We start from the raw sequence: 25,649 nt of genomic DNA, 5'->3' as shown, positions 1-25,649 counted from the left end.
CCTCAATCGGTGGGTGGGTGCTCCGCAGGGCTTTGTTATGCTGCTCTCTGAGCAGACACACGTACCAACAGGCTCCTCTTCCCCAGACTCCCACTCTCAAATCTCCTTCTATCTAAGCGGCAGATCCCGGCCGCAAAACTCCCTGCAACACCCCACACACACTGGGCAACTCTGCCTAAATGTAAATGCCCGCAGGTACCCACAAACGTGAGCACAAAACTCCCCGTCCTGACTCAGCTAATGGCATCACCAGCCATTAGCACAGTCACATAACGTAGCAGTTAATGAGTTCTGAGTTCCAATTTCAACTCTGCCACTACTTAGTTCTGTGACTCCGTGTATGTTAGCTACTCTGCTCTGGCCCTGTATTCATCGATGAAATAAATGGGAACAATTCCTATCTCACGTGGTTTGCTACAAGGATTAAATGTAAAACAGCACCATGCCTGGCACACGGTGAGTGTTCAATAAAAGGATGCCATCACCATCACTGCGTGAAAGTCTAACAGAGCTCAGACGCAGCTCCTGCCTTCACCGGGCTGAGTCTGGGGGGTGGGATATGCGTGCTGTAGCATGTACCAGCATTCCCTTCCTTCTGAAGGCTGAAGTACATTCCATTGTACGTGTGTATATTCTACAGTCTGTGAAGCCATTCCTCCTCCAGTGGACACCTGGGATGTTTCCACATTTTGGCTATTGTGACTAATCCTGCTATGAACACAGATGGACAACTACCGGTCTGAGTCCTTGCTTTTTAAAAAAAAGATTTTATTTATTTCTAGAGAGAGAGGCAGGAAGACAGAGATTGACAGAGAAACATCAATATGTGGTTACCTCTCACACCGTCCCCAATGGGGACCCGGCCTGCAAACCAGGCATTCACCCTGACTGGGAATCAAACCAGCAACCTTTTGGTTTGCAAGCCGGCACTCAGTCCACTGAGTCACAGCAGCCGGGGCTGAGTCCTGGCTTTTAATTCCTTTGAATATATACCCAGAAGTAGAACTGCTGGATATATGGTAATTCTATTTTTAATTTTTAGGAATCAAAAATTTAAGCATAAAAGAGATAAAAATATAACTAATTAAATAAAAGGTCTCAAATCTTATCCCTTGCTGGCGTAGCTCAGTGGATTGAGTGTGGGCCTGCAAACCAGAGTATTGCGGTTCGATTCCCAGTCAGGGCACATGCCTAGGTTGCAGGCCAGTTCCCATCAGGGGACAGACAGGAGGCAACCATACATTGATATTTCTCTCTCTCTCTCTCTCCTTCCCTTCCCCTATAAAGATAAATAAATAAATAAAATATTTTTTTTAAAAAAGCTCTCAAATCTTAAATTTGAATACGATGTATTAAGATAAACTTTTCGTTTCTTTTTTAAAAACAGCTGTATCCACTGAAAAGGCCTGGAAATAACTGACTAACAGTGAGCACCCCCAGTGCCCAGACTGAAATCTCTAAATATTTTTTCCCAGGGAAGGAACCAGAACTGGCAGGAGAAATGGCCGATTCCAGGTCTGGGACAGGACACACAAAATAATAGCCCGTGAGGAAGCAAGGGCTCTATCACGGACGACTGAGGTTGTGTTAGGACACAGAGGTCAACTCGAGGGGCTCCCGTGGCCAACGATGGGACAATATAAACACACACACGTATCAACATAAACATACATACATGAAAACAGTAACATCCAAATCTTGGTTTCCAAATATAGCACTTTTCCCTGAAAGGAGCCGGGCTCCTGGGGAATTCGAAGGCTGAGCCTGGAGACATGCCTAAGGGGCGCGAGCCACGCATGGGGGGCTCCCAGCAGCCGGATCTGCCACAACCTGACCACCAGAATAAATAATGACAGTCAGGTATCAAATCCATGAATAAAATATATGCCTATGAGTCCATACCGATATCAATAAACAGGGAAAGAGGAAAAACTCTTCTTTTAGAGTTGAAAATCCAGCTAATAAATATTGAAGGAAAAATGGATTTATAAATTTGCCATTTGGCAACCATCATAACATTACTTAAATGAAGCAAGAATCATCAATGGATATTTAAACTAAAAGGTGTTAAGTTAAGAAACTACAGGATATTTACATAGTTTATAAGCATCTCCTCACAATTTACTTACTAATTACATTGGGGGGTCCAGTAACTGGACAGTGAAGAAGCTGGCAGACATTGCGTTGACCAAGTTAAGATCGCAAGTCACAGTACAAATCTACACCTTTGCTTTCTGTGCTGTCCCTGGTAACACCACAAAGTACCTGAATCTAAATAGGAGAAATGTCAGAAAACCCAAATTGAGGGATATTCTACAAAATAACTGGCCAGTCATCTTCCAAAATGTCAACGTCCTGCAACACAAAGGCTGAGGAACTGCTTTGGACTCAAGGAGATTAAAGAAACGTGCCAAGTGAATGCAACACAGGATCCAGGACTTCCTCGTACTGCAAAGGACACTTCTGAGACGACCAGGGAAACATGAATAAGGGCTTTAGTTCAGCTACAATACTTTATCAACGTTAATTTCCTGACTTAGGGATAAAGAGTCACTGAGTCTGCAATGTACTTCAAAAGACTTAGATTATCAGATAAATATACATGTACATACACGTGCACCATGTACGCACACATCAACAAATGTGGCAAAGAGTTAAAAAGAGGATCTAGGTGACGGTGTTTATTATTTTATACTACTCTTACGATCTTCCTGTAAGTCACAAATTATTTCAAAATAATCAGTCTTTTTAAAATGAGCACAAAATACTGAAATGTATTAAATACATAAAAATTCATAAGTTTGTATGGATATCACAGAGGGAGGAAGCTCCATTGCTCGCCTTCGGAAATGGCTAAAGCATCACTTTGTGATTCAGAAAACTGAAAAATAAAGGAAAAGTATCAAGTATATACCCTGCCGTTCCCATACGAACTGTATTTCAGGGTAATCATAAGGAGGGTGAGGAAAAGTTCCTTCAAGAACTCCAGGTGACATGCAGAAGGAATGACAGAACTAGAAAATCACCACTCTGTAATGGACCCAGGACAAAGATTCTCAATCCACCTGAAAACTAGAAGATGGTAACTTTGCTGGACTCAACCTAACAATGTTCCTTTTACGTCTATTCTCTTATCGAAACCATTCTCCTAATGCCCATTCATGCCATGCTCCCTCCACTGAAGCTCTCTCTGGCTTCTTCTTCAGCCCGAACCACTCTTACCTCTCTCTGATTTCTTGCAGCTCTTGGTCTACACCAGTGGTTCACATCCTCAGTTCAAACAGAAATCTTTTCAAAATCCTGATACCAACACTGTGCTCCAGAACGAGGTTTCTCACGATCTGTACTACTGGCATTTTGGACCAGATAGTTCCTCATGGCGGAGACTGTCCCATGCACTGTATGAGGTTTAGCAGCATCCCTGGCCTCTCCCCACTAGGCGCCAGTACTCGACTCAGCTCCCGCGACGGCAACCAAAAATATCTCCTTATATTGTCAAGTATCCCCTGGCGGGCAAAATCTTCTCCCATCTCCAATGAGAACCACTGATCCGAGCCACGATCATCAATGGCTGTTAAGTTCCTAACGCAGGCATTCCAGCGGCACACACAGCAACGTGGAAGAATATCTCAAATGCATCACGCTAAGTGAAAAAAGCCAGACTCAAAAGGCTGCATACTTTGTGATTCCATTTACGTGACATTCTGGAAAAGGCAAAATGACAGGGATGAAAACAAAATCACTGGCTGCCAGGGGTTGAGTAGCAGTAGTGAGAGGGGTTGATTAAAAAAGAGCAGAATGAGACAATTCTGAGGGATGATGAGATTAGTCTGTCCTTTGTGGTGGTAGACATATGACTACATATTTGTCAAAACTCAGAACTGTACACTATAAAAATTTATTGCATGTAAATTTTAAAAATAAAATACTGTGAAAGCCAGTTATTAAAGAGAGGCATGCATTAAACAGTCATGTTATAGAGCAGCTGTGTTGTGTGTGCACACACCCATACGTACATGTTAGTAAACACACACACAAACCAAAGTGTTATGCAGAATATCAATGGTGCTCATCTCTGATAAGTAAGATTCCAGGAAATCTGTCTTCTTCTTTTAAGTTACTGATATTTTTCTAATTTTTTTTTCCTAAAATAAATTAGTATTGCTTGTGTGATTTCTTTAAAAAGTAATTTTACAACAAGCGGGTAAAAAGATCAATGCAAGCTCTCTGGGAAGCCTTCCCTGATCCCTCCACAGTTAGCCTCTCCCCCTCCCGCTTCACCTCCACCTCCTCCAAGCACGTAGTGCGGGCTGCCCTGTAGCCTCATTCTCTCTGTAGCCTCGGCCTCTCCTGAAAACTGAGCTGAATGCAGAAGTGCCCGTGCTTCCTTGATCCTGTGTTTACTCCAGTTTACTGCACGGTGGCACGTGTCTCAGAAATCGTGTCTATCTGGTTTCCTGCTTGATCCCCTCCCCCCACAACACGGATGCAGTAAAGAGCTAGTCAATCACTGACCAACCAATGGGGCTAAACAGGCATCTAATAAATGACCATTAAACCATACCTGCAGGTAACTGAACACTATCCAAAGGGTAATCATTAATATTTCATGTCAGCCTAGAACACGGTTCAAGTGAAAGACTTTTGGAATGGCCCATTGCCCATTTAAGTTGCTAGCAACTATTTGGAAGAAAACACACAGGGTTGGCTTATTTGCCATATGCGTGGATAAGAGACTTGGAACTGTTAGCTGTAAGAGGACAAGATTCAAAACTATCCCAACAGCATAAAAGGCCAGGCTGATGCCGTGAGGTTGACTCTAACTGGCATACATTTAGGGTTCAAAGCTTGAGCTATAGGGATACAGAAAAGAGTGGCATGGGATTTTACATGGCATCGGTCATGCTGAAGCTAAATGTCTGTCAGTAAGGGATGAAGTAAAAGACTTAAATTTTGGCGGCATGGGTTGAGCCCAGAGGTCACAAACCTTCTGTTACCTAGGACACTCCATTTTCACAGCTGCAGGCAGAAGTCTGTTCATTAGTTTAAAAGCTATTAAGTCCAAACCTTATTAAAGTGGGTATTTTTCATGGTTCCATGCACATGCCAGCTACATCCAGAGTGATATTTTAAATAGCACCTTGCTTTAAAAACAAACGAGAAAACAAACCCAAACACCACAGCACTATGACTTCTCTCTAGCCTAAGCAGACTGGGGCCCCAGCAATCTGCAAGCCAACAGCCTATCTGCTACAGACAATAAAAATAAACTAGATGGGGGTAAAAGGCAGAAAATTGTACTTGAACAAGAATTAAAATTAAAAATAAATAAACAAACATAAAAATAAACTAGAAAGCTCCCAAGTATCACAATTTTGGAATCCCGGTTAAGAACACTGCACCGCCTTCACCCCACTAAATGCTGCTAGAGATCTGGAAACAATGCGTGAAGCGACTACTCCATGACTCTGAAAAACAAACAGCAGTGGGCAGACGGGAAACAAGAATCGAAAGTACCGAAGACCCAGGAGTCCGTTTCCTAGTTTTTCTCCAAAATCCCCTAGCTTAGACTCCGGGACCTATGCGATATCTCAAAAGGTCTACTATTCGTGTGACTGGAATCCCAAAGGTGGGGGAGAAAGAGCATGCGACAGGAAAAAAAAGTATTTGAAAAAATAATAATGGACAACTTCCCATATTTGGCAAAAGACATAAATCTCAAGATTTAAGAAGCTCAGCAAACCCCAAACAGAAAAAACTCAAAGAAATCTATGCCCAGATGCATCATAATCAAACCACTGAAAACTAACAAAGAAAAAGTCCTAAAAGCAGCCACAGAAAAATTACATATTACACATAGAAAAAATAAAAAAGATCTGAATGATGTAAATGTAACATCAGAAACCATGGAGGTCAGAAAGTGAAATAAGATTTTTTAAAGTGCTGAGAAACAGACTGACAACCTAAAATTCTACATTCAGCAAAACTAACCTTCAGGAATAAATGTGAAATAAAAACATTCTCAAATAAAAGAAAATCAAGAGAATTCATAGCCAGTGGACCTGCTCTAAATGAAATGCTAAAATTTTAGAACTTCAGGTCAAACAGAAATGATACCAAAGGGAAACCTGAAACATCAGAAATGAAAGAAGATGAACATAAATGGTAAAAACCTTGGTAAATATATCAGACAATTCTTCTCCTCTTAAGTTCTTTAAAATATGTGTGATGGCTGAGAGCAGAATTTCTAACACTGTCTGGTAGGGTTTCAATGTATACAATAACTAAAACGAGGAAAGAGAAAAGAGGCAAATGGATCTACGTAAGGGTAATAATGTTCTGTATTTTATTTGAAGTAATAAAATAGTAATTATAATTGGCCAATAAAATGTTCATTGTGTATATAGTTACTCCTAGAGCAAACACTTAAAAAACCTGTATAAAGAGGTCAGTTACATTGAAAACAAGAGTGATCAATTACAATGGAATACTAGAAAATATTCAAATAATCCAAAAGGAGAGAGACAAATAGAAAAAGAAGAACAACAAAGAGAAAACAAACAAAAAATAAATGATAAAACAGCAGGCCTAAATCCAAACATATTAACACTAAATGTAAATGATCTAAATACACACCAGCTAAAAGGTGGAGATGGTCAGAATGGATTTTCAAAAATAGGACCCAACTACATAATACCTGTAAGAAACTCTCTCCAAATATAATGATATAGGTAGCTTAGACATAAAATGATGGCAAAAATAAACCATGCAATCCCCAACCAGAGAAAGCCGGAGTGGCTAAATTAATATCAGACAAAGACTTCAGAGAACAGAAAATAACCAGGGATAAAAAGGCAAATTACATTTTAAAAAATGACTCAATTCACTAATAAGATATAATGATTCTAAATGTGTACTAATAATAGAGCCTTAAAAATATATGAAGCAAAAAACTGATCAGTGAAATAAAAACCTATATTCACACAAAAACTGTAAACAACCCAAATGTCCTTCAGCAGATACATGAATAAACTGTGGTACATACCTATAATGGAAAACTAGTCAGCAATGAAAAGGAATAAACTATTGACTGACTGACATGAATGAATCTCAAATGCATGGCACTGAGTGAAAGGCAGTCTCAGGACTGAATGCTCCCCGATTCCCTCTGGGCGGCATTCTGGGAAAGACACAACCACAGCGATGCGGAGCAGACGAGTAGTTGTCAGGGGCTGGCTGTGACTGCGGAGGAGGGGAGTGAGGGAACTTTGTGGGCTGAGACTGTTCTGTATCCTAACTCTAGTGGCTACGTGCATGTATATAGGTATTAAAACTCATAGAACTGTACATAAAAAAAAAAAGGAAATTTTATTGTAGTTTAATTTTTTTTAAAAAGCCCATGTGGAGACCACCAACATCCTTGGCATGTGTCCATATTCTACAGCTCAAACTTCTGGCAGTTTTCTTATGCTCTCAGAAAGAAAATGGTGTGCATCCCCTTATTAGATTTCTTCCTTGTTTCATTCAAAACCATGATATGAAAAACTTTAAATTAACTTTTTAAATTTTAGTTATTTATTTACTTTTAGAGAGAGGGGAAAAAAGGGCAAAAGACAGGGAGACAAACATTAACGTGCAAGAGAAACATTGATCAGCGGCCTCCTGTGTGCCCCCAACCGGGGACCTGGCCCACAACCCAGGTGTGTGTCCTGACCGGGAATGGAACCTGGGACCTTCTGGTTTGAAGGATGATGCCCAACCCACCGAGCCACACCGGTTAGGCCTCTAAAGTAGCTTTTAAGTGCTGTTTTTCCCCATTCGAAATACAAAATAAAAAGGCTTCAGTTTTGCCACTTAGTCATGAAACAAAACGAAAACTATTCTAAAGAAAGAAACAGATCAATTGCCAAAATGGCAACCAAAACAAAGCAAGACAGGGTAGTCTACTGGACAGAGCCAACCAAGGAGCACCTAAATCAGGATCAGGCACAACGCTGACACGCTGGCTGTGCACTTAGGTCAGTGCACTTAGGTCAGTGCACTTTTCTGTATGTACACTGTACTTCCACAAAAAGTTCTTAAAAGCAATGCAATAAATCTATTTATAAGAAAAAACCCACTTGTGCCACACCCAATGTATAATGTCCCATTTCTACAAGTATGAACACACAGGAACAAAATCTGAAACAATATAAACCTATTCATGGAAGGTCTCTAACTACTAAGAATACCAGTGATTTTTAATGTTTTACTCATTTTTTTTGTACAGTGATCTGGTGTTTTTAAACAGACACAATACTTTTATAATCAGAAAACATTTTTTTCCATTTTGGAAAATAGCATTCAAGTTAAAAATGTGATATTTGTGTTGCAGTTCCATTCAGGTATGCCTTAGATGGTGGTCCCTGACATAAAGGGGCTCTGTAAGCCTCTTGCAGCACCGAGGTTCCAGAAGGCACTTTACCAGATGTGTGGCTGGAACATGAAGAAGAGAAACATGGAAAGCTCCTCTGGTGTCTCTGAATAAGGGGGCGCGGGGGGGAGGTGAGAGGCAAAGGTGCTTGGATGGGAGGAGGCCTGTGAGTGGTGGTGAAGAGGCAGAACGGATCCTGACGTGGACCGAAGGCAGGGGCGTGCGCCGAGGAGAAGAGCAGGACATCTGGGAGAGGGGTGAAGAGAGGGGAGAGCTGCCGCACAGGCTTGTGATGGAGCCAGTCAGAGTCATTTCACAGGGAAGGATCGGCAGGCTGACACCCCACCAGGAGCTATTCCATCCCTCCTCCCCCCGTGCCTTCCTCAGCCCTAAGAGAAGTGACCCCAGGCTGTTCCTTGCACAGGGGTGGCATGCTCAGTACTGCTCAGTACCCTGAGTGCACAAGGTGGTAAGCTAGCCAAGCAACTCTGCGAAAGCCCCGCCCTAAGAGAGACAGTGTGGTAATCAGGCCACTGAGACGTGCTCTCCGGAATTTAACCCAAGTTGGCAAGTTGGCGTCAGACCTGGAATGATTTTAAATAGATAATCTATTCATAATATGTACGAATATATCTCTATCAGAAAATGCAATGCCTACAACTTTGCCCAAACATTTTTATAACTCCTGTGACCTTTAAGAGTTGCGTTTTGGGTTGCTGCATCATTTACAGAAAATACCTGGGGGTTCCCACTAGAGCCTGAAGGCTATCCTGCACTTTTGCACAGCTGGGTAGTGGCGAAACATGGTTTGCTCCGTGAGGCCTCCTACATGGTGTTCCTACAGCAAGGGCTTGTGTTCCCATGGACCACAGGTCAGCGGCGATGCATTCCACACACCTCATCGTACTCTACTTCCTTTCGAACAGTGTTATCCTCAGCCAGTTCTCTCTTCTTGGAAGCAACCAAGCAGAAGGTTCAGATTTTATGAAGAAAACTGGTACCTGCGTTAGCCTGGTTTTCAGCCACCACTCAGGTTCCTGACCAGACCTACTCCCGGGATTCTTTCAGGTCAATGGCGGCCAGTCCTTGGCTATCGAGACAGACACAGTGCCACAGGCTGCCCTCCACAGTAGGACCATGGCCCCCAGGCCCCACAGGCCAGCTTTTGCCCCCCCCCTTCTCAGATGGAGGTCGTCAGTGCTCTAAGCCCCAGCCAGAGAAGCCTGATGGACAGACACTCCTCCACAACAGGCCCAGCTGGCAAAGGAGGGAGCAGCTGGGGGGCCTCGGGCTAGACTGGGGCCAGCAGGGAGCAGAGCCCAGTCCCCTTTCAGATGTGATTAGGTGGAAGTCCAGTCTGTGAAGGGAAGACAGGGGCCCTTTGTGGCCCACAAGCCAAGGGCTGCCTTTTGACTGAGGAACCTGAAAGGAAGAGTCCCCTCGAATGAAGCACTGACTCAGGTAAAACCCGCAAGGCTCATGAGGCCCAGCTCTTTGGCCCTCTCTGGGTCCCTCCAAGGCCTGGTTTACCCGGTCCTGAGCAAACACAAAAGGAACCCATGTGTCTATTCCTGGCAACTCGGCCTTGGCCAACAGTGCGGGGATGGGCTTGGCCTTGGGAGCAGCCCACCCAGTCACACATCCAGACGGGACCTCCCAGAGTGGAAGCTGTACCTGGTTATCTGCACCATCCTACACCCACTGCACATCATCGACTGTTTGACGGTGTTCTAATGATAGTTTAGGTTCTGAGCAGGACCGAAAGTTTTTAAGTTCAACACGGGAGCTCTTGTTGAAACAAGGCAGCAAGTCATTTTTCTATGTGCATGTTCATCACTCAGTCATGCACTGTTGAATACACCAGCATCCTCATGCCTCACAGAGGACCACACAGGAGGGAGGGAAGGCCCTGCACACGCTTACTAATTCAAAATAAGTCTGTTTAAAATACTGTATCTGGAAAATTAAAGTTTATATTTTTGTTTTATTTGGTCTTATTTAAAAGTACACTCTTTGTCCTGGCTGGTGTGGCTCAGTAAACTGAGGCCTGGCCTGCAAACCAAAGGGTCGCCAGTTCAATTCCAAGTCAGGGCACATGACTGGATTGTGGGCCAGGTCCCCAGTAGGGGGCGCATGAGAGGCAACCGCACGTTGATGTTCTCTCCCTCTCTTCCTCCCTCCTTCCCCCTCTCTAAAATAAATACATAAAATCTTAAAAAAAAAAAAAAAAGATACCCTTCTATCTAGCTTATTATCCCAGTTAAGCCATGTCTCTAGAATAAGCTCCCCATTTAAATAAGATCCAAGCTGCTCCAAACAGCACATGTGTGCCAGTCAGAAACAGATCCCAGCTGGGGTGGGAGCTTGGCTTGACGAGAGGACAGCAAATTGAAAATGGCAGCCCTCTGGGCTAACGAACTGGGAACAGCAACCCTTCCTCCCACTGGATCCCACACAGGGCCGGGGTATGTGCCTTCACAGGCAGAGCACGTGGCCAGTTCTCAGCCTCCCCCACCCTCTCGGCTACACCCACTGTGCAGTGCGCACCACGCCGACTGTACAAAGGAGCCTTGAACGACAGAGATTTAGAACAGGATATTGGGGACTTGCCTTGTTTCTCCCTGACAATAATATTGCTGAAATCCTGAATTTGACAGGACTTTTTAAAAAAGATTTTATTTCTTTATTTTAGAAAGAGGGGAAGGGAGGGGAAAAGAGAAGGACAGAAACATTGATGTGAGAAAGAAACACTGATCAGTTGCCTCTCACACACGCCCGATAGGGGACCAAACGTACAACGGGGCATGTGCCCTGACTGGGAACCAAACCCAGCCTTTTGCTCTGAAGCATGATATGCCCAACCAACTGAGCCGCGCTGGTCAGGCAGGGCTCAGCAGGTCCCGATGATGCGTGTGGTAAGTATTAATGAGTTTACTCTTGTAAACAAGTGGAACTATTTTTACATTTTTTAACTTTGTTTTCATTTATATTGATCTGCTCTGAGACACAATGGCTGATTCTATAGCTCATTAAAAAGAAGAAAGACAGAAAAGCAGGAATCCTACAGAACCCCTCACGGACACCTGAGAGAGGCTCCACACACCACTGCCCCAGCCAGGGTCCCCCAGGTCTCCCTCCACCCTGCACTGTCAGCCTTTACCGAGCACGGCAGCACCACGCTCATCCCCGCCTCCACCACCAACACACATTCCAGGACCATGCAAAGGACCCCGGGGATGTATTCGCCTGTCTTAGTGCGGGTCGGTTTCCCAGTCTGATCTACAAAATCATACTGTAAAAGAATATAAACCAATCTTCTGGCAAATTATCCTGACCTCAATTTATTTTCAGAGAAATTAAGGAACTAAAAGGTCATTTTTCACCTGCAAACATTATGGTTTTGTTACAATCCAAACTTTAGAGCTCTCAAGTCAGGTGCCCGCCCTTGGGTGATACACCTGAGTTGGGTAAACACCTGCACTTTATTTTTTTATTACATTTTATTGATTATGCTATTACGGTTGGCCCAATTTTCCCCCCTCTGCCCCCTGCACCCAGCATGCCCCACTCTCTCAGGCAATCCCCACACCAATGTTCATGTCCACGGGTCACGAGTATAGGTTCTTTGGTGACTCCATTTCCTATGCTGTACTTTACATCCCCCCACCAGTGATTCTGTAACTACCTATTTGTACTTCCTAATCCCCTCACCTCCTCACCCATTTCCCCACACCCCCTCCCACCTGGCGACCACCCAAATGCTCTCCAAATCCATTCTTCTGTCTGTGCTTGTTGGCACAGTTTGTTTTTTAGATTCAATTGTTGATAGGTTTGCATTTATTGCCATTTTATTGTTCATAGTTTTGATCTTCTTTTCTTAAATAAGTCCCTTTAACATTTCATAAAATTATGGTTTGGTGATGACGAACTCCTTTAGTTTTTTCTTGTCTGGGAAGCTCTTTATCTGACCTTCTATTCTAAACGATTTGCTGGGTAGATCAATCTTGGCTGTAGGTTCCTGCTTTCCATGACTTTGAATATTTCTCGCCAATCCCTTCAACATGTAATCATATAAAAATTGTTATTTTACATTTTTTCCTACTACATCTTTAAGCTCGAGCACATACTTTGTACTTATGCACAGCCCAGTTCATACTAGCCACATTTCAAATGCTCAGCATCCAGAGCCCTAACCACTCCCCATCTCTTTCAGAAAATCCAAATTCATTAACCTTACAAATCAGGCCCTTTCCAACCTGGGTCCCCCCCTCCCTCCCCAGACCCTTCCCTTCCATACCTTTGCCTGGTGAACAAATGATACTGCGTTCATCTCCTCACCACCCCTTTCTGAGGCTTGCCCTCGACCCCCAGAACCTGGTATATTCCTTCTCACAGGACATACCATACCGTATGCCAGGCACTGACATCAATACTCAACATGTGAATGTGCCCATTTCCCAGAAGGCCACAGAGCTTCCTCGCCATGTGCATGGTCCCCAGCCTCCAACAGAGCATCTGGTTCCAGTGAGTGCAATGGTTTGTGTACTTTCTTTGCACCATACCAAACCCTCACCCCCCAAGTAGACTGGGGGTCCCTTGGAGGCAGGATTTTTACCCTATTTACATATGTCTAACAGTACCTGCCCCTCCCAGGCATTCAAACCTACATAAAGTACGGATTTTTTTAAAGAGAGAGAATGTGTCGGAATTTTTCCGAACATCTAGCTACTGATCTTGACCTGCCTCTAAAGCTACTTACCCAACTCTCGATCTCAAAGGACACACATGTGCAGGGTTGGGACCAAAGATGGTTGAACGGAGACAAGCTAAAGAGGCAACTACCGCTGGAAGAGCCATTGTTCCTGGGTTTGTTCTTTTCTCTCTTTTTTTTTCCATTGGCACAAAAATCTTTTTAGCCTTAAACTGTTTTTCATAGCTGTGCTGGAATAAACGAGAAACCACAAAAATGAAGGCTTCCACTGGGCCAGTCATCAAATCGCAACGGCAAGAAAGAAACCATCCAGAACTATCCACATTCGGTTCAACTCTGATCACCGTAAGTGTTTATTAACCCACTTAATTCCCAAACTTAACCAATCAAGTGAAATGCTCAGGGACGAAATTCCGTATTGCCGTGTTTCTCACGGTTCTCTCCCGCCCGGGGAAGGTAGAGGCCTCACTCCTCGGCCCCCATGAGCGGCCGTTCTTTTATTTTAATCACAGACCTTCACAAAAACAACCACCAGAACTCTCAGTCTCAACCCAGTTGTGACTCTTGCTTTACACATACTAAGTGTCTGCTCTGAGGATTCTCAGAATGTTTGCTTGGCGGATCCTGAGCGACCCTCTCTCACGACATGTCAGGCAGAAAGCAGATGACTCCAATAATAATTACAGAATCCTTGCTTTTCCTTTTACACTTCCCTAAGCAAAAGGCCTGGCAAAGCCTCTCATGGTTCTCCCTCTTTCACAAAAATCTGTCTCCTAAGCAAAAGCTTCTGTTTCCTAGTAGCAGTGAATACACTTTTAAACTTACAGTTAAAAAAAGAAAAAAACAATTACAATGGCATTTTAGTTCCATACTTCCTCCCCAACATTTTCCACCTAGAACAGAGTCCAGAAGTTGATTTATTCATAAATATATAAATAGGTCCTTTTTCCCTGTGGATCGCATGTTTTCAAATAAGGTGATCCTGACCTTACAAACTACATTAAGTAATATCCATTTTTTTCTTTATTGAACAGATAAGTCTATCTGTCCATTCAACTGTGTATTCTGGCCTTACTGTATGCCGGGCACTACTTTAAACACTGGATAAAGCAGAAAACTTAAATGCAACACCTCTGCTCTCATGCAGTTGATCGAGCCAGGCTGTAAATAAAGCAGGTGAGGGGGACAGAGTAGGGACAGGAGAGCGTCCTCCTTTCCTTTTTTTAAAGATTTTATTTATTTTTAGAGAGAGAGGACAGAGGGAGAGAAACATCAGTCAACCGTCTCTCCAATGCAACCGGGAGCCGAACACATACCCAGCTATGCGCCCTGACTGGGAGTTGAACTGGTGACCTTTCCATTCTTGGGACAACGCAACAAACTGAGCCACACTGATCAGAGCTGAGAGTGTCCTACTTTAGATAGGGTGGTCAGGGAAAGTCTCTTCTGAGCAGAACGGAAGAACAACAATTCTGAAGAAGAGAGCCAAGCCGGCATTTTGGGGAAAGGGTTGGGAGGCAGGGGATGAAAGAATAAAATCTCACCTGCAAAGAGCAAGTTAATCAAAATGTTGTTAAAGCTTCTGATCAACATGAAATAATCAGTACCATAAAACTCCAATCCCCCAAAAATAAAGGCCCTATTCTGTTTAATGCAGTTCATATTAGACTTTTTGAAATATAAAAGTCCCCAGCCCCCCGGTCTGACTCTCAATCCTCCATTTCTACAGTAATAAACTCGGGGGCTCCCTGGAGGCTCCCCTCTGAAAACCAGTGACAGACCCCATCGTTTTAGGTGAGGAGACAAGGCTGCACACAAGAGGCACTGAGATGAGGCCTTTAAGTGAGAATTTTCACATAAAAATCCTCCCATCAAGAAGGTCAACCGCTTAAAAATTAGACACATTTCCAAACACTAAAAAAAAAGACCTTGCCCCAAAGGAGGCGTCACCTTCTGAGCTGTGTACCCTTCCTCTCATCCATCCCCTCTTCAGCCAGCTGCAGGCCAGCTCCAGCCCTGGACAAGTCTGAACTGAGCCTCTGGAAGTGTCACTACTTGGCTCTTCGCCACCACACAGAGATGCGGAGGCCATCCCGTTGGCCGGGGCACCTTGCTCTCGAATTCTCTGCCTCTCCCAGTCTGCGCTCCCTCCTTCTGGGCCCTCTAGGTCCCACCCTGCTACGGCAGCCAAGCCCCAGCTCAACTCATCCTGCTTTTTACTTCTACATATTCAACCTGTCCCTCAGCAGCAATCTTATTTCCCAAACAAAAATCTCAGGACACAGTGCCAATGCATGGATACTTGTTATAGGAATTACTCTAATTTCAAAGCTTGGAATAGTTCACAGCTCAAAGCTAGTCATCTGTCAAAACTTAGAATGTACTTACAACGAAGCTAATGAGACGCCACTGGAAATGGGGACTGTCTGTGAAAATTTAGACTGTGATCGTATTCACGGGCCTCAGACTACTGCTCTATTCTCTAACAAACAACGTTATTTTCTGAGGAAATCTGACCTCATCCTCCAAAAAGATCTGACGGTCCTTTCAGGAATAAGAATAAAGAGGCAAGTGACAAGCGGCTGTGAGTAGAAGGCCAGAATGCTGGTATTCCCAGGTTATTTCAACAGCTCGGGGAGCTAACAGGATCATCGTGGAAAACAGTCAGCCTTGACTGCCACTCAGACCTCTGCCCTTAACGGAGTGGATACAGCCCAGGGAAACCCAGAACCACCTTTTGGCTGGAAACATGCCACTCTCCAGCATGTTTCCACTGGGAGGAAGCGGCATCTTGGGTTCGAATGGGCACATACCCTCCTGTCCCTGCCTCCTCCTCTAAGCATCCTCTTAAGTGCTATGAGCTGGGAAAGGCTCTTACCACTTTCTATTTAGGAACAGGGTCTGGGGCTGTCAACAGAGAATTCACTTGGCCTTCTGACCCACGAGGAGCCAGGAGGCTTTACCGAGCTCACCATTGCCCACTGGTTAGTACCTGTGGGTAAGCAAGACATCCAGATATGTTATAGAGAAAAATGCTAAGAAAGTCCATAATTTCTTAAATGTTCAGAAAATATTTTAAATATATTTTATTGATTATGCTATTACAGTTGTCCTAGTTTTCCCCCCTTTGCCCCTCTCCACGTGGTACCACCATTCCCTCTAGCAATCTCCCCCACTTAGTTCATATCTATGGGTCATGCATATAATAAGTTCTTTGGCTACTCCACTTCCTATGCTGTTCTTCACATCCCCCTGTCTGTTTGTACTTACCAATTATGCTTCTTAACCCCTGCACCTTTTCCCTCCTTCTCCCCCTTCTTCCTCCCAGCTGATAACCCTCCCTGAGATCTCCATATCTATGATTCTGTTTCTGTTCTGCTCGTTTGCTTAGTTTGTTTTTTAGATTCAGTTGCTGATAGTTGTGAATTTGTTGCCACTTTAATGTTCATACTTTTGATCTTCTTTTTCTTACACAGTTCCCTTTAACATTTCATAGAATAATGGCTTGGTGATGGTGAACTCCTTCCGTTTTACCTTGTTTGGGAAGCACTTTATCTGCCCCTCCAGTGTAAATGGTAGCTCTGCTGGATAGAGTCATCTAGGTTGTAGGTCCTTGTTTTTCATCACTTTGAATACTTCTTGCCAGTCCCTTCTAGCCTGCAAAGTCTCTTGAGAAATCAGCTGACGGACTTATGGGATCTTTTTTACAGGTAACTATCTGCTTTTCTCTTGCTGTTTTTAAGATTCTCTATCTTGTCTATTTTAATTGTGATGGGTCTTGGTGTGGTCCTGTTTGGGTCCAACTTGTTTGGAACTCTCTCTGCTCCCTGGGCTTTTATGTCTACTTCCTTCACCAAATTAGGGAAGTTTTCATTATTTTTTCAAATAAGTCTTCAATTTCTTGCTCTTCCTCTTTTCCTTCTGGCATCCCTATGATTTGGACGTTGGTACCTTTGGAGATATCTCAGAGGCTCCTTATTCTAGCCTCATTTTTTGGAATTCTTTTGCTTTTTCTTCTTGCTGATCTGATTGAATGCTTTTTTTCTTCCTGATGTTCCAAAACATTGATTTGATTCTTGGCTTCATCCCCTCCACTGTTGGTTCCTTGTAGAGTCTTCTTTATTTCACTTAATCCAACCACCATTTCTGCCTGGGTCTTTTTTATGCTGTTGCAGTAGCCAGTGAGTTCTCTGAGCATCCTGACAACCAGTGTTTTGTACTCTGTGACTGATAGGTGGCTTATCTCCATTTCATTTCGTTCTTTTTCTGGAGTTTTGTTCTGCTCTTTCATTTGGGCCATATTTCTTTGCCTCCTCAATTTGGCAGCCTCCCTGTGCTTCCTTCCGTGTATTAGGTAGAGCTGCTCCGACTCCCTGTCTTAGAAGTGTGGCCTGTTGTGGGGAGGAGCCCGAGGCAATCACGAGGGCAGGACGGCCCCTTCCACCACTCTGTGGCCCTGTGTTGGGGGAGGGCTCAGAGAGAGGGCAGTGCCTGCGCCTGGCCTCTGGAGATGTGCCCAGGACAGAGCTGTCTCCCGGTGCTTGCCCTGTTGCCAGTCACTTCACTTTCCCCCTGTATGTCACTTGTGCCCTTCCAACTGTTGCCCTGGTGCTGAATCCTGAGGGGGTGGGTCTGCATCAGTCCTGAGACCTTTGTGGCTCTTTTAGAGGAGTCTCCTGAGAATCCTGCATTTTCTTCTGCCACCTCCAGCCCCACTGATTTCCACAGCCAGAAGTTATGGGAACTTATCTTCCTGGTGCTGGAACCCTGGGCTGGGTGGTCTGGTCTGAGGCTGGGATCACTGGTTCCCCAGGGGTCCCTCCTGATTTTTATCTACCACATGTGAACCTGGGACCATCCATTCCACTGCCTCTCCATCCACTCTGCCCCTCCTGCCCATCTGGATGAATGTGGCTTCTTTAAATTCCTAGTTGTTGAACTTCCATACAGCTTGATTTTCTGATGAAACTGGGTAGTCTAGTTGCAATTTTTGCTGTAGTTGTACAAGGAGGCAAAGCATGTATACCTATGCCTCCCTCTTGACCGAAAGTCTGAATGTTCAGAAATTTAATGATATTGCCCTTTGATCTAATAAAAACACTCCTTGAAATGTAACAAAAAAAAAAACTGAAAAGAAGAATTCAGCCTATTTGATGAATCATTCTTCCTAATAGAGAAAAAATTGGAAACCATCATCAAGGGATCTTATGAAGCCTTTGAAAGAAAAATAAGTCTAGCCCTGGCTGGTGTAGTTCAGTGGATTGAGATCAGGCTGCGAACCAAAGTGTCGCAGGTTCAATTCCCAGTCAGGGCACATGCCTGGGTTTGGGCCAGGTCCCCAGTGGGGGCCACGTGAGAGGCAACAATACATTGATATTTCTCTCTTTCTCCCTCTCTTCCCCTCTCTAAAAATAAGTAAATAAAAGTCTTTAAAAATACATAAATAAATAAATCCCAAAGTTATTTTCATTCGACTCTGTCATACTGAAATTTTTTTCTTCTGATTTCTGTCAATGTTTCAACTGAGATAATGTTACATTCACATGTAACATTAGTTTCAGGTGCACAGTGATTATATATTTGTATATATTGCCTACTGATCTCCACCACAAGTCCAGTTAACACCTGTCACCATACAGCTTTTTTTCTTGTGTGAGAACTTTAAGATCCATGACTATGTCACCAACTCTCAAATATGCAACACAGAATTATTAACTATAGTCACCATGGTACATACTGCGTATATCCCAACACAATGTTTTAACTAATAAATGAGGGTAAATTCCTTTCTAGTGAAAGGAATGTTGCCATTAGCTTCAACAAATACATTAAACACTCCTATTTGTGCGAAATGCTTGCTTTTTTTAAAACAGGAAAACACTGAAAAAAATTTAAGCATCAAGTTCCTTTAAGTTCTGTATTATCTAAATAACTCTCCTCAAAGGCCTCCAAATTATAAAGTAAGGGCAGTAATAAAAGGCTAATTAAAGATTATGGCAGTATATTAGCTCAAGGCTAATCTATACAAAAGTAAAGCTAATTACAGCTAACATTTTAGTAATTTTTGAATAGAAGACATTTGCATGTGGTATACAATTCAAAAAGTATGAAAAGCTATGCAGTGAAAAAAAATCTCCCTTCCACCTTGGCCCTCAGCCACCCAGTTTCTCCCTTGTATCATTCTGGAGCTATTCTACAGTGCCAACAGGTTTGGGTGACTCAGTATGTGAGACACACTTTGCCATGGACTTTGAATGGAAGGCTCATCGTGCAGGTAGTACTAATATCAGCTCAATTTTCAACTGAAGGGGCTTGCTTGTGGCCTAAAGAGAAGAAGCCACTGGCCAAAAGTCTCGTGGTAAAAAGAGACTAAGTCCATGTTCTTGGAACCCATCCCCCACTTCCTGAAACACACATAAACACACAGAACCCTTACACAGAGGTGACTGCAGGTTACATTATTCCCTCTGCCTGCACACTCTTCCTCCAGCCTTCGCCATCCCTTTGCCCAGCTAATTTGATTTTCCATACACATTTCACAACCAGCTAGTCTTTAAAAACAGTTTGCTGGAATTGTGGGATTGTGTTCAATGTACGAATCAATTTGTGGAGAATGGTATTTTCACAATATCGAGTCTTTCAATCCACGAACACAGCACGTCTGTCCAGTCATTTCAGATCATCTCTGACTTCTTTCTCCAGTGTTCTGCCGTCGCTGGTGTGCAGATCCCTTACGTGTTTTGTGAGATTTATAGCTAAGCATTTCATTCTTTTCAGACCAACCGTAACTGATAGGGGTTTGTGGGTTCTTTTTAAATTTCAGTTTCCAATGATTTGTTGCTAGGATATAGGAGTACAACTGATTTTTGTGTCTTGGCCTTGATTCCTACAATCTTGCTAACTCTCTTATTAGTCCCAGGAGCTTTTTACTGATTCCCATGGGGCTGTCTACACAGACAATCATGCCATCTGCAAATAGGGACAGTTGTTCTTTCTTTTCCATCTGTATGCCCTCTATTTATTTTGCTTGCATTGGTCAGCGCTTCCAGTACGATGGTGAATACAGTGGTGGGAGCAGACGTCAGCGCCTTGTTCCCCTTCTGAGGCGAAGTGTTCCCCCTTCCAAACACTGTGTTACACTGCACCTATGTATGCTGGCTGTAAATTTTTGGCAGATGCCCCTCTTCAGGTTGAGAAAGTTCCCTTCTCTTACTAGTTTGCTGGTAGCATTTATCATGAATGAATGTTGAATTTTGTCAAGTGTTTTTTCTGCATCCATTGACATAATTGTGTGGTTTTTGTTAAGCTGTTCATATGGTGGAATACATCTATTGATTTTGGAAAAGTATAACAGTCTTTTGTTCCCAGGATAAATCACAAGTGACGTGGTGTACTATTCTCTTTACATAATGCTGTTGGATTTGATTGCCTGATATTTTGTTGAGGACTTCTGTGACTGTGTGTGTTCATGAGGGCAATTGGTTTGTGGTGTTCTTTGCTTGAACTGTCTTTATCTGGTTTTAAACAGATGTGTATATTATATACTTTTCTGAGGTCTCAGGTGACAATTTCACTGTTTTTAATCATCATGAAAACTTAAGAGAAGTTTTATCTTGGCCTTTCTGTTTGATTTTCCAAGTCCGTGACGAGAAAGACAACTTCCAAAGATAACAACAATCATTCTCGGGGAAAATGGGGCTGTTTTACAATGAGCCACTGTAGCTCGGAGAATGCAACGCCATAAAACCCACAACTTTACCGCCATCACCTGCACGACCCTCCCCGGCCCCAGCACATCCCCCAGAGGGTAGGATTTGTGAGGGACTGTGCTGACTGGCTTTGGATGAAAAACAGACACGGTTTCCGCCAAATAAAATATATACTATTATCTCACCCTGAAATGCAAATATTCATGTTTGTCTTTGAGTTACCTAGGAAAGTACCTGTCAAACAGTAACCCTTAATTCCTACAGTTCCTACAATGCTCGGTCATTCACCCACATGCTACTCACTGAGAAGGTCAAGACACAACAGGGTTAAGAGATTGCAAGATCAGCGGAGCTAGACTTTGAATTTAAACATCTCCTATTACCCAACTTTGTTAGAAAAAGTCCTACACAAATGCAATGCAATGTCAGAAGGTCACTTGGGCATGGGAGGGCCTCAGGAAAGGGATCCGCAGCAAAAGAGTTCCCTGAGGGGGTCTCTTCAGAACTAAAATTCCGATTCTGCTCTTGGCACTTTTGAGAAAGCACATCCCCTCATTGCAGGAAGCTGGCAGGTCTGTTGGGTGAGAAGCCGGACACCACCCAAAAATGCACACCTAGGAACAGTACCCTCCACACCAAGAAATTAAAACCCTTGTTCATCTGTTGCTTAAGCATTGGAAAAGTCACCCTAAAGGTCACCAGGTGCCCAAAGACCACAGAAATGGCCTTGGATTCAAGGTCTCCTGCTCTGCTCTGTGCAACAATTCAGAATGATGTGTCTGGGAGGCGGCAAAGAGCACACTCCAAAACCAGCCTTCCTACGTTCACACCCCAGCTCTACCGTGGCACCAGAGCCAGGCGGCCCTGAACAACTCTCCACCTCCGAGCCGCCACTTCCTCATCCAGAGAATGAGGGTGACAACGGCGGCGTATGCATTCAATCAATGATACCTGTTATTATTTTTCAGTCCAGGGCCTGTCCTCTTCTGACACTGTCATTTCATCATGGTATGTGTGACCGTGTGCCTTTCCCTCATCCCCACTCCAAGAACAAAAGTCTGCTTCCAACAAAGGTGATGGGGAAAAATAAGCCAGAGACCTACATTAAGTACTTCACTAAAGAATGTCTGGGAGTAAAAACCAGTTAGCTCTCAGAATCCACACTCATAAGGCAGAAGGTAATTTAAAGCAATCGTTTAAACCAACTCTTTTCCCACAAAAAGTGCATTTTTACTGTTTGATATAATAAACCACAGGAGACAGTCTCCCCAACTAAAAGACAGGAATGAGTTAATTTTAAAAGACACAATATATGAAAATGCAGTGATTCATTTTCATAATATTCCAGATAACTTTTACTATTAAATAACACTCCATTTAAAATATCAATTTAACTTTTAAATTGCTAGGAACTGACCTATCTTCCATTCAAATATACAATTATAATTTGGGGTTGGCATTTTCACCAAGTTTCTTTGAAGACAGAAAATACCAATTAGCAATATTGATGGCTAATGTTTCTTACACACTAAGCACCTAACAAGCTCGGTGCTAATTTCTACATATTACTGTAGTTCATTCTCTTAATCCTTTGAGGAAGGTACAGGCTCATTTCACAGAAAAACCTCAGCCTTGAGGGTGACTCTTAACGGTTCTGATCAAGAAATGACACTAGCACCCGTGTGAGGTGTTAATACAATGGCAGGAAAAGACAAACTTGGATGTACATGTGAATCACCTGAAGAGATCATGTGACTCAGAAAATCTGTGGGGGGCCCTCTCTGATTCCGCATTTCTGACAAGCTTTCCAGGGCTGGAGATGCTGCTCACCACACTTGGAGTAGCAAGGATCGACAGGTTGTGATGGGCCACAGACCACAAGGAAATGCCTACAAAAGCTAAAATGAAAAAAAAAGTCCACCTTCTCTCAAAAAAACACAATTAGAACGCATCCATAGTTCTTGATGAAATTCTGAGCCTTCTAACATCTTAGAAATATCTTCATAACTTCTTCAAGACTTCTTTTTCTTTCCAGTTTAAATTTAGATTCCAGTTTCTTGGACTTTTGGGGGGCTTTTCCCCCTAAAAACCCTGTTATCAAGGCCGAGAATCTAAGTATACAGAAGACTGTTTCAAGTCACCATACCTTTCAAGCAGGTTCCCTCCCACCCTTCACTCACCTCCACATAACCTGTCTCTGTTTAAATTCTGGAGATCAGACAAATGGCAGAGTTAGGTGAGGTGTTAGGGGCTGGGCCCCAAAGCCCTTCCAGATGCAAAGGAAAGTTCTGAGTCGTTACACCAAAATAACACCTTACAATACCACTGGCTTCCATTACTGGCCTTAGGTGACAAAGTTCCAGCAATGAGGTGATAACGGCTGGATAACATTTTATACAAACTACTGGGTTTCAATTCTTTTCCCAGCTCTTCTGAGTGGCAAGTGCTATTTACTTTCAAAAGTCTGCAAGGGAAACAAAGCAAGGTGCTTAACCAGGACCCATATTCTACCTGGACCCAAGATGCTGCCCTGCTCTTTGATCCATTTCTGATCGTCTGTGCTGTACTCCAACACTGCCTAGCTGCCTCTTTCAAAAGGCAGTTACACACCGCCCCCATCTCCTCCATTCTCTTCACTAACAGCAATGCATAACTACAGAACCAACACATCTCAAAGAGCACTGCAGCTTACCGGAACAGGTCAGTTTAAAATTCTGGAAAGGAATAACCTACTGCTTTTGTCTTTCCTCAGAGCCCTTCAAAAATACCCTCCAGCAGTCAGCAGAACAAGCATTTCACCCAGGAGAGATAAAACAGCCTATGATCCTGCAATTTATGAACACTGAGACCTTTATTTAAAAGGTGTCCCCAAATGACGTTATTCCCTAGGCACGCTTATCTATGTACTCAAGTCAGCACAAGAGGCCCAAGGCTTGGAAGAAACAAAATGCACATACATTACAGCTCCATGTAAATGGCTTCTCTGGCTGAGGAGTCTATAAAGTTCTGCTGGCTGGCCTCGAAGGAAGGCCTACCTGTGACAGAATATCTGGACAATTTTTTCCAGAATGGAGCATGCCCTGTTCACAGCAGAGCTAAGGAACTGCCCTAAGAGGCCTGCTACAAAACCACAAAAGAGGGGCTGAAGTGACAGGCCCCTGCCTTGAGCACCCTGGAAGCTAAAAATAAGAATTCTGAGAAATGAGCTCTACCATAGGCAAGTCCAACAGAAAGTTCTCTGTTTCTGTTACTTCCCAAACTGGCGTCCCTCCCAGAGTGATTTAACTCTGGGTACCAATTGGGCAAAGCCAGCCACCGTGCTGGGGCGGAGGAGTCAAGGATACCGGTTCTGACTAGGTTAATTAAGGAATCAAACCTCTGCTTTAATGGAGACTTTAATGGGCAGACCCGGGCTTCCCTACTGCATCTAAGCTACATGGCTCCATTCCACAAGCCTTTATTGAACGTCTATCATATGCCCGGTGCTGCTAGGAACCAGGGAGCAAGCAGAGCCACGGTCCCCAGTGGTGGAAGCAGAGAAGGACCATCAGGAGGAGTGGAGGTTGTGCGGGCCCGAAAATCTGTCACAAGTTGCTATGAGCAGTAGTGCCCAGGGGACAGCATAACCCCCAAGCGGGCTCCGCGGACCACTAAGCCCGAAAGAGCGAAGGTGGGAGTAAGGCAGGTAGGCCAGGAGGCAGGTGTTCAGGTAGGAGGCGCTCACCTGAGGCAGCAGAGTAGAGTTCCCAAGGGACTGGGGGAGGGCGGCCCTGGGACCCCGGGAGGGAAGAAGGGGTACGTGGGGCAGGGGTCTGGCCTCGAGAAGCGGATGCGCGGCGGAGGCCAGCCGGGCCTGCGCCCCGGGAGCAGAGCAGGGCGAGAAGGCGCGCGGCTAGGCCGCCCGCCGTTACCTGGGGCCCCGCCCGACACCTACCACTTGCGCGACCTTGAGGCAGCCGAGCGCGCCGCGCAGGTAGTCGGGGTCGCAGCGCAGGCCGGCAAGCCCGCGGCGCTGGCTCACCGGCTCGGTGGTGGGCTGGTACGGGCTGCTGGCGCCCGAGATCATGGAGGTGCTCGAGGCCTCGCCCTCGAAGCCGTCCAGCTCCTCGCCGCTCCGCATGCTGCCGCCCGGCCCGGGCCGCCTCGCGCGGCCGGTCCCCGGCGCCCGGAGCTGGTGGGCTCAGCGGGGCCGCCGCATCGCCGCCGCCACCCGACTGACCGCCTGCGGCCCGCCCCGCCGCCTCCTCCCCTGAGCCCGCCGCCGGCTGCGGCCGCGGTTCGGTCCGCTCGGGCTCGGCTCCCGCCGCCTCGGCAGCGGAAAGGAAAGGAGGCGGGAGCGGGTGGAAAGGGAAGGAGGCGGGAGCCGGCGCGGCGGGACGGGAGGGGGCGGAGCTAGTGCCCTCTCGCCGGCCGCTCGGCGGCGCTCCTAGGATCGGGAGGGGCGGAGGTGGCGGCCCCGCGCCGCGGCCCTCTGGGGGCGGGGCGTCCTTAGGCCCCGCCCTCACCTGAGCCGGGGGTGGGACTAGACTCGGCTTCTGGCCATTCCGGAGTGTGAAGGTGGAAGTCCGGGAAGGGATTCTGGGGACCCGGAGGAACCGGAGCTGAGGATGGAGGTGGACCCAGGGGCAAGGAGTTGCTGTCCCAGGGAGCTGCTTCAGCTTTTCCTCTGGAGGATGTGGGGTCCTCTGCAGGTAGGCCGGGGTACTTCCCGGTGAAGACGAGGATGCGCTGTGTGATTTGGCTGCTGGGAACGGTGCGTGGCCCAGGGTGGGACAGACTCGGACTGTTTGTCTCACGAGAGGGGTCTTAGTGTCCG

At 44.9% G+C, this 25,649-nt stretch overlaps 1 protein-coding gene across 2 annotated transcripts in view; it reads right to left on the bottom strand.

Moving 5' to 3' along the window:
• Positions 1–25,213, bottom strand: part of CMTM4 (CKLF like MARVEL transmembrane domain containing 4) — a 56,559-nt gene extending 31,346 nt beyond the window's left edge. For both annotated transcript variants that reach the window (XR_005084869.2, XM_037162544.2), the window contains exon 1: positions 24,768–25,213. Coding sequence is in view for 1 of the 2 variants with exons in the window: in XM_037162544.2 (XP_037018439.1) it covers positions 24,768–24,953 (186 nt within the window). In the remaining variant the exon portion in view is untranslated. The remainder of the gene's footprint in view (positions 1–24,767) is intronic.
• Positions 25,214–25,649: the final 436 nt, after the last annotated feature.

This window comes from Artibeus jamaicensis, unplaced genomic scaffold, assembly GCF_021234435.1.
Source record: "Artibeus jamaicensis isolate MK-2021 breed Jamaican fruit bat unplaced genomic scaffold, CSHL_Jam_final contig_464, whole genome shotgun sequence".
NCBI lineage: Eukaryota > Metazoa > Chordata > Mammalia > Chiroptera > Phyllostomidae > Artibeus > Artibeus jamaicensis.
Note: the sequence above shows the minus strand (reverse complement) of the source record. Positions and strands in the feature narration are given on the sequence as shown.